The sequence below is a fragment of the Quercus lobata genome, chromosome 9 (genome assembly GCF_001633185.2).
Source record: "Quercus lobata isolate SW786 chromosome 9, ValleyOak3.0 Primary Assembly, whole genome shotgun sequence".
Lineage (NCBI taxonomy): Eukaryota > Viridiplantae > Streptophyta > Magnoliopsida > Fagales > Fagaceae > Quercus > Quercus lobata.
In genome coordinates, this window is record NC_044912.1 from 33394879 (window position 1) to 33411621 (window position 16743).

Consider the following 16743-nt stretch of genomic DNA (forward strand, 5'->3'; position numbering starts at 1 on the left):
CTGATCCTACTCCTTCTCACATTCGGTTCCTTGATGAGGATGCCCAAAAGGACTTCTCGGAGAATTTTTCTCGACTAGGTGTTCATTTGGAACGCCGAGTCATTTTGGTGGACTTCGCCGACATTGACCTTCCCATTGTCATTCACGATCGAGGATGGGAGTCACTGTGACGTCCCGGTCACTTGTCCTATCGTGCTGATCTAGGAGTTTTACTCCAACATGCATATTTTCGATTTTTCAATACCTCTCTTTTCTACTCACGTTTGAGGTACGCGCATTGCAGTCACACTACAGCTTGTTGCGGATGTGCTTTATGTTTTGAGGGTAGAGCATCCTGACTACCCTGGTTGTGAGCGTTTGAGGACTGTGTCCAAAGACAAGAAGATTTCCGCTTTCTGTGAGCGTCCCGTAGATTGGGGTGATCGTCAGTTTATACCATGTCGGCCTTTTGCTAAAGGTCCTAAATTCATGAACATGGTGATGACTTTTGTTTTGTACTCACTCTCTCACTATAACTCTATCATAGAGCCTCGTGCTCGATTTTTTCTTTCTTTGTTAGAGCACCTCATTATAGTCTTCACACTTTATTCTTTCTATCTTAGATGTGTATAGGGATATGGCTACTCGTGATAAACTCATTTTCCCTTTGGCTATCACGCTGATTCTATGCCATTTTTCTGTTCCTTTTCCCTTTTCCGACCATTTTCCTGTCACGTGTGCCATAGACTATGCTACCGTTAAGCATAGCGAAGCACAGTTTAGGTCTCGGCAATCGGATTTAGTAGCTCCTCCCTCCCGTTTTACTCCATCTCGTTCTGCTCCATCCACATCAACTCCCTCCTCTTCTTCGGGCGAAGTGACTTTAGGAGACATCATGGCGCAGCTGCAGCACATGGATGCTTGCCTTGATACTCTCTCTACAGAGTTGTATAAGGTGAACGTTCGTGTCGGTCGTATTGTACGACGACAGGCGACCGTTGGTGGTTTTGCTCCTAAGGCTTCTCCTTCACCACCTCCTCTAGTGGCTTCAGATTCTGAGGATGAGGATGATGATGATGGTGATGACGATGATGCTTCAGATGATGATGGAGATGCTAGCTCTACCAATGAGATGTCTACTTGACACTTTTACCCTTTGTCACTCATGACAAAAAGGGGGAGTAGTTTTGGATATATGAGAGTAGTCATTCTTAGGGGGAGAGTTAGTATAGGACATTTTTGTTAGGAGGAGTGTTGATATCTAAGGGATGTAGTGAGGATTACATGTATCTTTTTCTTTTCTCTACTTTAGATACATTTGTTTTTGTACATGGGTCTTGTGACCATTTTTGACATACATTGTACTTATCTTCTTTATATATGTGATGTATGTTTCTTTTACCTACCTCTACATGTGTTATTTCTTTTCTATCTTTATGCACATGTTTTTTATTACTTGTATGCAATCTATTATTTCTGTTTCACACAAAGATGCCTTGATAAGTTTTGTTTAAAGTGTTTTAGAAATACAGGTTGTCAAAGTCTACTTGCCATAAACTCTCTTCTTGCAAAGTTTTTCAAGAGTTTGTGTTAGGATAGATTTTATTGTATTCAATAAGTGAATATGAGTTGAGTGATTGATGACTTCTCTCATATGTTCATTTGTTTGTTGTGGTTTTGTCACGGATTACCAAAGGGGGAGATTGTTAGGACGTATGTGATTCACTTGTTAGGAACATATGTCACTATTTTATGTAATTGGCTTATCCTTTGACAAAACACACTTTACTTGTATTTTGGTAGATCTAGGATGTGTTTAATACTTCAAGAAATTGTGTTTTAAGATCAAGTGTTGAAAACATACAAGTCTGTCTAAGATTCAAGCTGAAGAAGTGCTGTTCATTAAAGCTCGACAGCTGCTCGATAGCACCTCGACAGATAGCTATCTGTCTAGCTTTATGAAGAACAGAATTCCAGTTTTGTTTTGACTCTAATTCGGTTTTATGTGTTTGGGTTTTCTTTTCTTCTAACCCTCGACATATAAAAGGAATATTTTAAGGGCTGTCAAAGTGTTCACAAGTTGCACAAGCTTTGAGAATAGTTTGTTCAAGCAAATTGTGACCGGAGACAAAATTTCGCCCTTGTTCATCTCTTCTGAAGAAGTTGCTGTGTATGTGCACTTTAGGGTTTTGTGACCAAGCATCTTCTTGATCTTCATCATTTGGGTGAACTGAAGAACTTTGCAGCCAACAATCTTCTCTTGTTGGTGATTGAAGTCGTGTATTGGGATCCGCACAATTGGTTAGTCACGTACTTGGGAGCCGTGCATTGAAAAGGGAAATTGTCACAACGGAATAAGTTCAATTGAGTATTGGGGTAAGGGTTCAACTGTAGGTTGGTATAAGGTACTGGGATTCCTTTACTTATAACCGCTTGTTGTGATAATAGTGGAATTTCGGGAGTGGTGACCTAAAAATCACCCGGTGGGGTTTTTGCCGTTAGATTTTCCCCATTCGTAAATAAATCACTGTGTTATTTATTTTCCACTACATAATTAGTTTATTGGTAATTTGTTTGTGCTACCATGCATTTGCATGTTAATTAACTTAATTAATTCACTTAGCTAAATTAATTGGTTAATTTATCACAATGGGTCAATTTGTGTTTGGCCTATCAAATTTGATCATAATGAGGACTCTGATTTCTCTCTTATAACCCTCTTTTATTTCTTTCTTAGCTATGCATTTTCTATTTTTAAATCACTTAGTTCTATATGTTTATATAAATTACCTTGTTTGGATAATATATGATGTTCCAGAAATCTAGGTGGAGAAAGTTCCTAACATATGTAGGCCCTAGATTCCTTGTCTCCATTGCTTATATTGACCTAGGAAATTGTAACTCTCTCTCTCTCTCTCTCTCTACGTGATTGTGTGCATGTGTGTGTTTGACATAGTAATATCATTTTTACCATGTCATAGTGGAAACTGATCTGCAAGCTGGAGCAAGTTACAGATTTTAGGTAAATCAAATAAAAAAAATGGAACTATTACACGAAATATTATGGAAGAAAGAATGAAAACAAGAGCATTTATTTATTGTTTTAACGCATGCAAATATATTATATAGGACTACTTTGAAATATTTTCAAAGAAATTATTTTTACTCATTATATTACTTCTTGATAAAAGGAGAGGAAATATATAAATTGTTAAGAATAGTATAATTTGCAATATTGTTGATACTCATTTTTGTAAAAATCCTACAAACTCAATGCATGTTAAGCACAATTTATTTTTGGGTGCAATTCTTGTATTTTATTTTATTTTATTCTCTTTTTCATGGCATGGCCCAAGTCCATGCACCTTAAGAAAGATTTGAGGGGTGGTGGTTTGGTTGGTGTGGGTAGACTTTTTGCATGAGCCCAAAACATAGGTCATGCTATGTAGGATGGAGATGTTTGCATGACCTAGTACTCGTGGGGAAGGTCACATGTCCAAAATTTTCAACCAAATGGGACTTATAGTTCCTGCTTTATGTGACTAAAACCTTTAGATGAACCTTTTTTAGCCCTAAGAATAAGCTGACTTCATAGGCCATTTAGGGCAACTTCCCAAGGGGTTCAATTGGCTGGGGAAAAGCACCCAATCCCATTTGATCAAGTTTTTCCCCTTTTGATGTAAAAAGCAAGCTGACTCTTTACCTAAACAAAAGCAATCTAAGTACAAACATCAAAATATTACCAAAGAGGTCCATGGCCTCATCCATTATCCATTGACAAGTCCTTAAGGACGTCCCAAGCTTGTTATAAAGCCTCCCAGTTAAATCTAACCCAACTAGCCACGTTTTACCTACAAAAACTCTAACTTTAGAGCAAAAGCTCATAAATAGAAGCATAAGAGCCACATTCTGAAGTCTTGGAGTGAAAACAATGGCACAATTGATTATTCCCTTTCTCCCTTACCAACTTTCTCAAATTTCTCTTATTGTTTTATGTGAAGAAAAGTTTCAAATTTATGTATTTCACATATTTTGCCATTTTTTCATTGTCTAGCACCTTGGACTTGTTCTTGTAATGCACCAATAGCATCTATTTAACCAGTATTGGAATTTTAGACTTGATCTCCCCATCTTATTTCCTTTTCTAAGAACCCAAAGGGATTTTTGTGCTCTTTTCTTCATTTTTGCCTATTTAAAAATCGTCCCCGACAAATGTTAATGTATTTCTTGGGTGCATTCATGCATATGAAATTTTTATTTTCCTTTTGTTACTTTTTTAGTTTCAATTATTGTTAAAGCAACAAAATAGACTTGAGAAGTAATGTCATATTCTGAATAAATTTTTTCTTATATAAACTCATTTTACATGAATAATTAGTGCATTTCCTATAGATTAATACATGAATTTAAATACAATTACTCCCATTAACATATGAGAGTGAGTTAATATTTTGATATGAATACAAAGTTTTGATGAGATGAAAAGTTAAATAAAATGTATTTCATTTTCTATCAAAGAAGCACGACTCATGACACAAATTTAAAGTACTGTAACTTACTTAAGTTCATACTTTTAGATGAAAATATACTTCTGACCTTTAAAGTTTGAGACTATTTTCATTTTGGCCATTTCTGTTTTATAAATTCATTTTGGCTCTTCATGTTTAACCCGGTTTTTTATTGGGCCTCTAAGTTTCAAGTTTTTCATTAAAATTGAAAATTTTGAAATGTAAATGACCAAAATAAAAACAACCCAAAACTTTAAAGAAAAAAATATACTGAAACATGAAGGCCAAAATAATTAGAAATTATTTACAAGAGAAACACTAAGCATGGTCGTGCTATTTTCTATTTTCAGCAACTATGGGTGATACTTATTAATTGGGTTGATCTTTGCGCTCATAAAAATCGCTAGCTGCAAATCTTGGTGTGAGCACCGGTATGATGCACAGCAAACAAATTCTAGACCAAAATAGCCAATTGATAAAAGCTATTATAGTTTCTCCAGCAATTTTGTTTCTACTAGTAATTAATCAAGCTAAGTATTTGTTTACTGTTTACATATCTCCACAGGAAAACACCTTTCAGAATTATGTAAGTTTGAGTACCCAGAATATATGAAGTATTGCCTATGGTTGCTAGCCAAGGTTGCTGTCATAGCCGCTGACATACCCGAAGGTAAAACAATAAAATTGACTTCTTCTTTCTATTTTTTTTAAATATTTTTTTATTTTATTTTTTAAAAATAATATCCTTATCATTCATGCATGTAGGGGGTCTTATAATTCTTGAATTTTTTGTTGGGTCATGTTGAGCCTAATTTGTGTTTTAATCTAGTTTGTGACCCAACCCGACATGAAAGCATGACAATTTTAAAAAGGAGAAAGTTCCACTTAACAAAATCATGGCCAAGCAGGAAAAGCAGGAAATAGTGCTCTGAGGCTTAGTCCATGGCTGCCCTTAGGAAAAAAATTTGTCCCAATTTTAGCCTGTCTAGGACTTGCAGTTTGGGTATTTATTTGTTACTTCATTTTAGGGTTTTAATGTATTAATGACTGCTTTCTCTGTAATTTCTCTCTGACATAGTAAAAACACAATAATTTTGTGGTCGTAAGAAAATTACTTAACCATGTAAATTTCTTGTGTCATGTAATTGCTTTTATTTGTTATATATATATATATATATATATATATATATATATATATATTTTTGGTCTCACAGATTTGGATATACGTTGAATTCCCAAGATTTTCCTCAACCATGTCTCATTGTTCATATTCAAATTAAGGGAAGAATAACACAGCAAATAAACAAGACAATATAGATAATGTCATTAATCAAAAACTTTCTAATTTTTTATTTATTTATTTTTATTTGTGGCAGTGATTGGGACAGCCTTTGCACTAAATATACTATTTCACATGCTAGTTTGGACCAGAGTTCTCATCACTGGTTTAAGCACTCTCTTACTTCTTGGCCTGCAGAGATACGAGGTATTTTATTCATTATATAAACTTTCCATGGCATAATTTAAGAATCTTTTTTGCTTCATTACTTGTGTATGAAATTTGGGTGTTTAATTTTTATGCTCTACTATATATCCACATACTTTGTATACTATTTTTATGCCAACTATCCATTATCTACGTATGTTTTTTGTCTAGCCGTTATTATTCTCCTTTTTTTATTCTTTTTCCTTTTTGAATGCTCAAAAATGTGTTAATAACACAAAAGCTGTTTAGATCCCCAATTAAAAATTACGGCTAGATTGCTTTTACTCTAACTTATCTAAGTGCGGAAACAAGAGTAAATGAAGCGCAATTAACCGATACTACTCTAGTGCATAAGCATGAACAACAAGCATTAAAAGTAAAGCACAAGAGTAAGGGAAGAGAGAATGCAAACACAAGATAACACGCCGATATGTTATTGAAGAGGAAACCGAAGTACTCGGCGTAAAACCTCTCTGCCGCCCTCCAAGCGATAATCGATCCACTAGACAATCAGTTGTGATACATTGGTTAGCAAGAGACCCTCCAAGCCTAATCTACCCGATGTACCTAAGCCCTCCAAACTCCTACTCTAACAAGGCTTCTGGAAACCATGTCTTGTAGCTCTCCGAATCCCGCAACAAGCTCCATGTTGAATTTGCCATCCTTGGCTTCTTCCAATACTTCCCAACAACACCAAAAACACTCACTACACTCTGAAAATGTGTGGGTTGTGTTTGGATACAAATCTCCTCTCAAGGTATGATAATGGGAAAGGGAAGGAGAAGAGGCTACAATGATTTCTCACTAAGGACGAGTAGCTCTCTCTCTAAAAGATGGGTGTGTGTGTTGTAGAAAACCTATCTAGGGTTTTTCTCTCTGAATGTCCTCCTTTACATTTGTGGGTAATGAGGGTATATATAGTATGAGTGATGGGTAAAAAAGTCACTCTTAAAAATCCTCCAGGCAAAATGTTTCGTGACTATCTTGCGGGAAGGCCTTACTTGCGGCAAAAACGACAGCCTGACATGACTCTTCAGCTTGTAGTCATGTGCTCCTCACATGCCCTTTTCGCGGGAACCCTTCTCGTGAACTTCTAGTGATTTAGTCGCGAAATGCACTGATCTTCAATTAAGCTCGAGTCTTCACTAACTTAATACTAAACCTAATACAATAAGATCTCACAAAATACAAGGAACAAAATTAAAGCAATTATAACACTTTTTGTCATGGAATAAAGCCAACATAAAACATAGTTGTAAATCACAACTTTACAATCTCCCCATTTGGCTATTCCGTGACAAAACACCCTATAACAGACTTTAGACTTAAACGTGAGTTTGGGAACAATGGCAAAACTCACTCACACCTAAATCTAGAAGCTATGATGAACTTGGAACATGTATACCTGTAGCCTGAAACACTTGCACAAAACACATTAGACCTTTAAGATAAATCAAGTGATAAAAGAACAAGTATAATGTAACAAGTAAATTGCATCAAGTAAACATGATGTAAAACATGTGAGCAACTTAATCATACACCAGTCATATGAAAATGACTACAATGATCATATAGCAAAGCAAATGATCATTTGAATATGCAACCAATAAAGCACAATAACATAAGGATGTATGCATGTCCAACACATAAGCATGATGCGATGAGAGCAGCAAAACGTAGATGATACTAAACATAACTCAAAGCACCATAAAGCAACGAGAAAACAAGTATAAGCGATGAGAGCAGCAAAACATAGATGATACTAAACATAACTCAAAGCACCATAAAGCAACGAGAAAACAAGCATAAAGTAAAACAAGGTTTTCTCAAAAAAACGTCTTCTCCCCCTTGGTATATGCATCTCCCCTATGGCTTTCTCCCCCTATGAATGTGCATGAGGTATAATTTTCTCCCCTTAAGATTGTGCACGTGAGTCAAATAGAAATGACAAAACACACCAGTATACTCTTCGGTATACTCTCCCCCTTTTTGTCACGAATAGACAAATGAATCAAGAGGAAGAAGGGAAAGAAAATAAGATATGAACAAGGGTAAAAGATGATGCATGAGTGATGCAAGATGAATGAGAAAATGAAGCTCAAACAAAAGACAAAAACATCTAAAGAAATGCTACAAAGCATAAAGTAAACATGACATGCTAAGGATGATGGAACATGATGTAAACCTAGGCATGACATAGACACAAGAACATGTTAAGCACTAAAAGGTATAAAAAGACTTAACTAGCATGAGAGAAGTGCAAAACATGTCAAGTGTTAGAGTGTGTGTAGCAAAGGTGCATCTAGTGTGCATGTGAGATGCATGACCAATGCATGAATAAGCACTCACGGGGAAAAGTGTATAAAACACACCACCAATGATTAAAACATGATAAACATGAATAATTATGGTGATCCCCAAAATTTGGTACTTATTGGAGTCCAAAATAACAACAAAATGCCATTTGGGCATTTTATCAAACACATAGAGTGCACACACTACACATGTATGTTAAACAATGCATGAACATATGAAAATCTTGCCTAAATACATGTAATTTTTGCCACAAGGGGCCAACATCCAAAACAAATCACCATTTAAAACAAAGGCCAATCAAAAATATTGACAAAAAATAATTTTTCCAACTCCTTTGAGAAAATCCCAACTAAGAACAAAAAACCCCAAAAAACATAATCTAAGGATCAAAATCAATGAAAAGAGTTAAAGATTATCTTAGAGATGTTAGTGGAAAGAAAAACACTTGAATTTAGTTGGGTTTTGATGTAGAAACATTAAAATAGGGGTTTGGGAGAAGCTGGGAGAAGTTTAAAATAAATGTCCCACAAAATGCCCTTTAAAAGCTGATCTGGAAATTTTCGCTAGTAATTTCGCTAGTTAGCTTCCCACAAAAATTTTGCTGGTATCTCGCTGGTATTTCATTAGTAAGCCTTACTCGTGAAACAGTTATGAAACTCTCTAACCAAAGTTGAAAAGCTTGAGAATTGGACCCTTTAACTCGTGACTGAACATACACATGAAATAAGTCACGAAAACACCCAGAAAACATGTTTTTCACATAAAAATAACTTGAATAACTTTGAAAAACATGGGTGATACAAATCACTTCCAAAAGAAAACAAAAAGAACAAAAATCTTTTTGGTTTGATCCACATAAGGTTGAGCACACACACATCACATTTGAATATGTACAATCACACAAATGAAATAGATATTCAATGAACATTAGACTTGTGTGTTGTGTGTGTGTATCAAATGTGGAATAGTTCTTAGTCTCAAGTGAAGCTTCAATGATCAATTCAATCAAATCATACACAACTAGTACTAAGTCAAGTGGTCTATCTCAATTATAGAAGTGAGTATATATGACCTCCCACAAGAAAATGATTACAAATATTAGAAGCTTTTCATTTGGCTTCCTTACAAATCATAACATTTGATCATTTTTGAACAATACATCTCATTTTGAGATTGGTGCTTGAAATTTTTGATATTTCAACATTGAGAATTAGCTTTTGGCTTTTTGAGCACCATACATTTTAATACAAAAGTCGCTTTCCCTTTTTCCTAGTCAAATACTAGTATGTGCGACAGGTTTTTGCAGCTCATAATCTCTTTTTCATTTTTAGATTTACATTTGGTGAGCTCTATTGCAAAAACATAAAAATAAAGGTGGGAAGATATATAGACATAAGTCTATGCAAGTATCAAGACCATCATGATTATTGACCAATCATTCACGACAAACTTAAAGATCTATTTACAACAATCACCCATAGTTTTCAAGATTTTTCTCATAAAGGTATATGTGCATACATATCAAGCTAAGCTCATAAATGCACTACGCCATTAGTACGAAGGTACTAGGCCAAACTCACATGTGAAATGTGCTCAAACATATACGATCAAACTTTATGAATTTTTCACTTTTTATGTGGTTTTGAATTTTTACTCACACAAAACAAATGCAACAAAGTAAGATCGAAAACAAAAAACAAAACAATGCATATGAAGAGATGCAGGATTTACAAATGCATGACAATGAAGCATCTAATGCATGAAGGGTCCTACAAAGATCGAAAGAATTAGATCAAGGACCAAAAGAGTAAAAGCTCAACCATAGGAACCCTTCCTCATCCAAACAAAACGATTGTTTGGAATGAGTGTCTCATGAGAAGTGAGACAAGGGTTGGAAGAATGAGAACCAGAGATGCACATAGACAAGGAGGTAAGAATATCAAAAACTTTCTTCAAAAACTTACCATTTTCCCCCAAAACTGGTTTAGTTTTCATAGCACAACTTCCAAGAAGCTCAAGTTTCTCTTTTCTTTTGATTCTTTTAAGAGCTTGAAATTTAGAGCAATGTGGATTAAGATGACCAAAGGCACCACAATGGTGACAAACAATGTGTTTAGGTCCACTAGACCTTTTGGGAAGGGATTTAGCAACATGGGTTTGTTCTCTTTTCAACTTATGACATTGAGATCTTATATGACCAATCACACCACAATGGTGGCAAGTAGGAACAAACTTAGATCCACTCAATTCCCTAGGATGGGACCTAAACAGAGGCTTAGGTTTAAGAACATTTCTCTCCACTTTTTGATTTCTTTTGTGTAGAGGAATGTATATCGATTTTTCCTTTGAGATAGAACACACAATAGACACACAATCAAGTACCACAACATGATTGCAACATATATTATCTTCCTTTTTAGCAACAGGTTTAGCAATCAAACACTTGGCATACATCTTAAGAGATTCATTTTCACATTTAAGATCATCAACTAGTTTGTTAGACAAAACAAGTTTAGCATCCAAGTCCATATTCAAATATTCAAACTCTTTTAGTCTTTCAAGAGAATGTTCAACAAGTTTTTTACACTTTTCAACCAATTTGTTGGATTCATTGAGCTTAGCAATCAAATCATCATTTTCACAATGAAACTTGCTCAAATTTTTATGAAATTTCTTAGCTCTTTTCTTCAAGAGTTTGATGTTTGGAATATCAATAACAACACTCATAGATTCATGTAATATGTCATCACAATTTTGAGGATTAACACTCATAGAGGCATTTTCACAAACACATGGCATGTTACACTCAACAATATCCACAGAAGCATATAAAGCATTATCCATGGCAAAACACATAAGGGGTCAAGGATCACACTTCAGTAATGAAACCAAAACAAGTGTACCCGCTCTGATACCAATTGAATGCTCAAAAATGTGTTAATAACACAAGATCTGTTTAGACCCCCAATTAAAAATTACGGCTAGATTACTTTTACTCTAACTTATCTAAGTGCGGAAACAAGAGTAAATGAAGCAGAATTAAAGGATACTACTTTAGTGCATAAGCTTGAACAACAAGCATTAAAAGTAAAGCACAAGAGTAAGGGAAGAGAGAATATAAACACAAGATAACACATTGATGTGTTATCGAAGAGGAAACCGAAGTACTCAGCGTAAAACCTCTCTGTTGCCCTCCAAGCGGTAATTGATCCACTAGACAATCAGTTGGAATACATGGGTTAGTAAGAGACCCTCTAAGCCTAATCTACCCGATGTACCTAAGCCCTTCAAGCTCCTACTCCAACAATGCTTCTCGGAACCGTGTCTTGTTTAACTCTCTGAATCCTACAACAAGCTCCATGTTGCATCTGCCATTCTTGGCTTCTTCCAATGCTTCCCAACAAGACCAAAAACACTCACTACACTCTGAAAAGGTGTGAGTTGTGTTTGGGTACAAATCTCCTCTCAAGGTATGACAATGGGAGAGGGAAGGAGAAGAGGCTACAATGATTTCTCACTAAAGATGAGTAGCTTTCTCTCTAAAAGATGGGTGTGTGTGTTGTAGAAAACCTATCTAGGGTTTTTCTCTCTGAATGTCCTCCTTTGCATTTGTAGGTAATGAGGGTATATATAGTATGGGTGAAGGGGTAAGAAAGTCACTCTCAAAAATCTTTCAGGCAGAATGTTTCACAACTATCTCGCAGGAAGGCCTTACCTATGAGACACTTGCGAAAACGACAGCCTGGCATGACTCTTCAGCTTCCAGTCATGTGCTCCTCACATGCCCTTTTCGCGGGAACCCTTCTCGTGATCTAGTCATGAAATACACTGATCTTCAATTAAGCTTGAGTATTCACTAATTTAATACTAAACCCAATACAATAAGATCCCAAAAAATACAAGGAACAAAATTAAAGAAATTACAACACTTTTTGTCATGGAATAAAGGCAACATAAAACATAGTTGTAAATGACAAATTTACACTTTTTTAATAAATTCAGTCTAATGTCTCTATATACTACTTTCGTGTTCGTGTGTTCTAATAAGTATTACTATTTTCTAAAAAAAAAGAAAAAAAAGACTAATATGTAAGTTTTTGGCCATTTATATTTTTTTTAAGAAATGTGTATAATATTTTTGTGCTCAACTATCTACTTATGCCATTCAGCAAAAAAAAAAAAAAAAAAAAAAAAAAAAAAAAAAAAAAAAAAACCTACGTAAGTTGTGTGATTTATAGTTACATTTTATTTCATAGTTTGTGACATGTAAGTAATCAGATTCATATAAACAATGGGAAAGAAGGGGTTTTGACTCGTTCGCAGGCTTTTGAATCCATTCACCTACAAATTTTCTATCTGTTTTATTTTTTAATCCTAGTGATAGTTTGATAATTTTATAAAGTTAAAAATCTTAAAATTGAATATAGTATAACCTCTCTGACTATCAGATGCAATCGAACGAAACACCTTCCTTCACGGAAGTTGTGATTAATAATTAATATATACTAGTCGCTAACTTGTGCGATGCACGGGCTAGTTAAATAAAAAGATAATTAATCAACCACATGGTAAAAAAAAAAAAAAAACTAAAAGAACCAATAAGAGACTAATTTGTTCATCAAGTAATCAACCTAAGTGGCATCACAGCTCATGTACAAAACTATTAATCTATTGTCAAAGGGTCAGATGACAATGTGGAAAATATTTCATAAATAACTTATTGATAACAGGTATAGATGGGGGACTTTTGTAAATCATCAGTGGAATTGGAGTCAAAATTTCATTGCAAATGGAATATAGCTCTATATTAAAACTAAAAGTAAAGTTTCAATCATTCTCTTTCTATAAAACATTATTGAAACTATATGTAGTTTACCTCAGTTTCAAATAGAAATTACTTGAAAAAACAACTATTTTGAATCATTATCTAAAAAAAGAGAGACATAAAAAACTAAAATAAGATGAAATCCCTCAAACATATTTCAGCATCAATGTCCAAGTTGAACTCTATGTATAGCAACCAATTAGTCACTCCAATTGAAAGCACAATGTTTGAAAGAATTTGCCAACTATCTTATTCACTCACAATAAAATGTCTCATAAGAAAATGCATACGATAAAGAGCCTTGAAGCCAATAGTATCCTCAAAATTACTTTGCATAAGAATAATTTGATTTATTCTATATATAAAAAAAAACCATTGAATATTCTTTCCTAGTCCATTAGCAATAGAAAACTATTGAAGCAGTTATTATTAACAATAAAAAAAAAAAAAAAAAAATTGAATGTGTTAAAAAAAGTAGCCTACATATTAATATATTTTATACCTTAGCTTTCTTAGTCCATTAGCACTTGCCTGACAAATACAATCCAAACCAAACTTGAACTATGCTTAATGTCAAAATACTATCTTTATAAGCCATGCATCCAAACCCACTATCTTTATCAAAAGGAAAAGGATAAAAGACAGCTAAATCCTCATGTTCTCCAAATCAAAAATCACATATAGATTGTTTCCCTAATAACATGCACGTTGTAGTATCATAATAGGTCCAGTTGATCTTTTGCCACATAACATTTAGTCCCCACCAAAACTTCCAACACCTTTTAAGCCTTAATAATAAACCTAGTATGGGAGAAATTATTGTATAAAATGTTCATGTTGATGAACAGCGGTAACAACAGAAAACAGAAACAACAACAAAGAACTAAAGGACTCAAGGGACTATTCTAAGAGAAAAAAGGATTTGGCAAGCTCTTTCACTATGATGTTCTTGAAGCATTCAACAAACATAGTAGCATCAGCAATTAAATGTGATGAGTTTGTAAACCAAAACATTTATATCATATAGCTACTTTGCACATAAATCTTTTTAATTAAAAATAATTTCTTGCAAAAAAATATCATTAAAAGTACTTAATCTCAACATGAATCTCCATGTAATATAGCAAAGAAACCATTAGTAGATTATCTAGTCCTCTCCAACTATCTTATGGATCTGTGCATTTACATTACAAATCCTTTAACTTCCCTTTATGTTGTAAACTTGTAGTTGTTTATTTTTGCAGATTATGCATGTATAAATGTTACAATTATCTACTTCTTTATAGCATGATCTAATCAGGTCAAATACACCACAACTTCAAAGAAGGTGGTATCCTTGACAGATGAAAAGAATAACTTGGAAAGTTCTCCCATCTCTTATAAACTTATTTTCGTTATTTCAGTCTAAACTTACATTAGCAGCCAAGAAAAACAGTAAAGCGAATGAGAAACTCAAAAACTACTTAAAAAACTTCTAGCTTAGTTGAGTATACTTTGCTCTTACTTTTGTGTTATTTCCCATCTCCAAGTCATCCATAGAACATGTCCCATTAGTGAATAATTCCTCCATTACTTATTAATTTTTTTTTTTAAATAGAAGAGAAAGAACTTAATTGGACTCCTAACATGTTGGTAAGTTATCAACATTTTTTAGGGTCCTACATAGTTCAACTCCTTCCACATCTTGGACAAATTTGATAACATGATATAGAAATAAAAAAAAATTATGAACAAAGCATGAATCTAATGATTGATTGATGTGCACCTAATCATACCCAACATATTAAATGGAAATTTGACTTTATGTTTCAGCTGTATCAAAATCTACCTACAAATGGCTGTGGATCATTTTCTATTACATTCCTTTGTTGCTAAAGTTGTGGAATTCTTCTCTTCGGGTATATCTTGAGTGATGCAAGATTAGTCCTTGTGTTGATAGGTTATTGTTAAAAGAGGCTTGGAAGAGGCAGGTGCAGTGTAGATTGTAAGGTAGATCCACCATATGATCTGGTTTATAGGGAGGGAGAGAATAAAGTAGTATATTAGGGGATGGGACTTGTTTTCATAAGCACAAGTTGCTATTTCTATGATTTTCGTTTCCATGGATGCCGCGCTCTCAGATTTGGCTCTTCTCTATCCTTGTAGGATTTTCTGGATGCTCTTAAAATATAATTTTTCAAGTTGGGTTGGCTTTGGGTTGAAAGAGTTCCATCTGTGTTTGGACCTGTATGTTAGACTGATCCTAAAATTATCTCTTCCATGTTAATTTTATGCTCTTGTTGCAGATTAAAATGAAAGATATAGACTATTTAGCTTAACTTTGAGGTAATTTTAGTAGACACATTGTGATTTTACTAATTGCGACTTGAGCATCTCCTAGTCAGAACTTACTTTGATGTGAATGAGGTTAGTAGTTAGTACTAATGTGGTTGTTTGATGTGCTGTTTATTTGCATCATTCATGTCATGAAAGTCTTTTATATTATTATTATTATGGTTTCTATCATGCTCTGCTTTTTCTCATCATTCAACCTTAATTAAAACCAACAACCCAAATAGTATTAATAATTGATGAAAATTTTGAAGTAAGAATATAGTTCCTGTAATCTAGATTTAGTGTGTGAATACTCAACAAAGCAACCATAATATACATAACCATAGAAAAGAACACTTAGTTCTCACATAACACAACAACAATAGCCAATAACAACAACAACAACAACAAAAATTTCAATAATATAAAGCCAAGAATAGCCAATAAATATTATAAAATGATATTTACAATACAAAACTATTTCTAAATTTAAGCGTGATTGGAATACAAAACATGATAAGGCTAGGAAAACAATTAGTATTCAAGTGGGTTGTGCCTAGAAACATAATTTAAAAAAATAAAATAAAAATACCACAAAATTTTCCTCCACTGATTTGGTTGGAGGAGTGGTGACGATCTTCAGAGAAAATTGCAAAAGGGTGTGTTCAAAGTTGAGGCTTTGGTTGATTTTGGAACTTGATAAACGGAGAGGATGAGAAAAGGAGGGCGTGAGATCTGAAAATTTAAAGCAACGCAAAGCAAGTTTAATAACAAAATCAAAAACCAAACCTAACATACCATATCGTCTCCCCAATGGCCAGATGATTCACAGCGTTCATCTAGAATCGAACTCCCCCATATCTCGAATTTCTGTAATGGAGTTATAGGAACGAAGTTTAGCAGTGACTTTAACTTTGGGCAATCGCAGATCTTCAAAATCATTTTTTGCTTTTGGGTTGTGGGTTTGATATGGTCTGATTATGGTGGTTTGTGTGTTGCGGTTGTTGAGGGTGGTGGTGGTGGTGCTGCCTGCTGAGTTGTGGTGGTTATGGGTGAAAGGGGAACGGGAGAAATAGGGTCTAAGGAAGGATAAGGTAGAGATTGGGTTTTGCGTCCTGTTTATCGGGTTTTAGAAAAGTTTTATGTTGCATGAAACTTTTTTTTTTATTTTTTAGTTTATATTTTTTTTAATTTATATTTTTTAATGTTTTTTTTTTTTTTAGTTTATTAGTCGCTAACTCATGCGATGCATGGTATAGTTAAATAGAAATTAAATATATTTATTTTGTTCAAGGCATTGACTTGAAAATATATGA

The 16743-nt window shown here is 34.2% G+C and overlaps 1 protein-coding gene across 1 annotated transcript; it reads left to right on the top strand.

The window, feature by feature from the left end:
• Positions 1 to 4884: 4884 nt before the first annotated feature.
• LOC115961621 (metal transporter Nramp5-like) lies at positions 4885 to 16463 on the top strand (the record flags this gene model as incomplete). The annotated part of the gene is made up of 4 exons (XM_031080566.1): positions 4885 to 4918; positions 5053 to 5157; positions 5864 to 5973; positions 16356 to 16463. Coding segments are annotated over 4 exons (357 nt in total), but the record flags the coding sequence as incomplete, so codon positions are not given.
• Between the last annotated feature and the right edge of the window lie 280 nt (positions 16464 to 16743).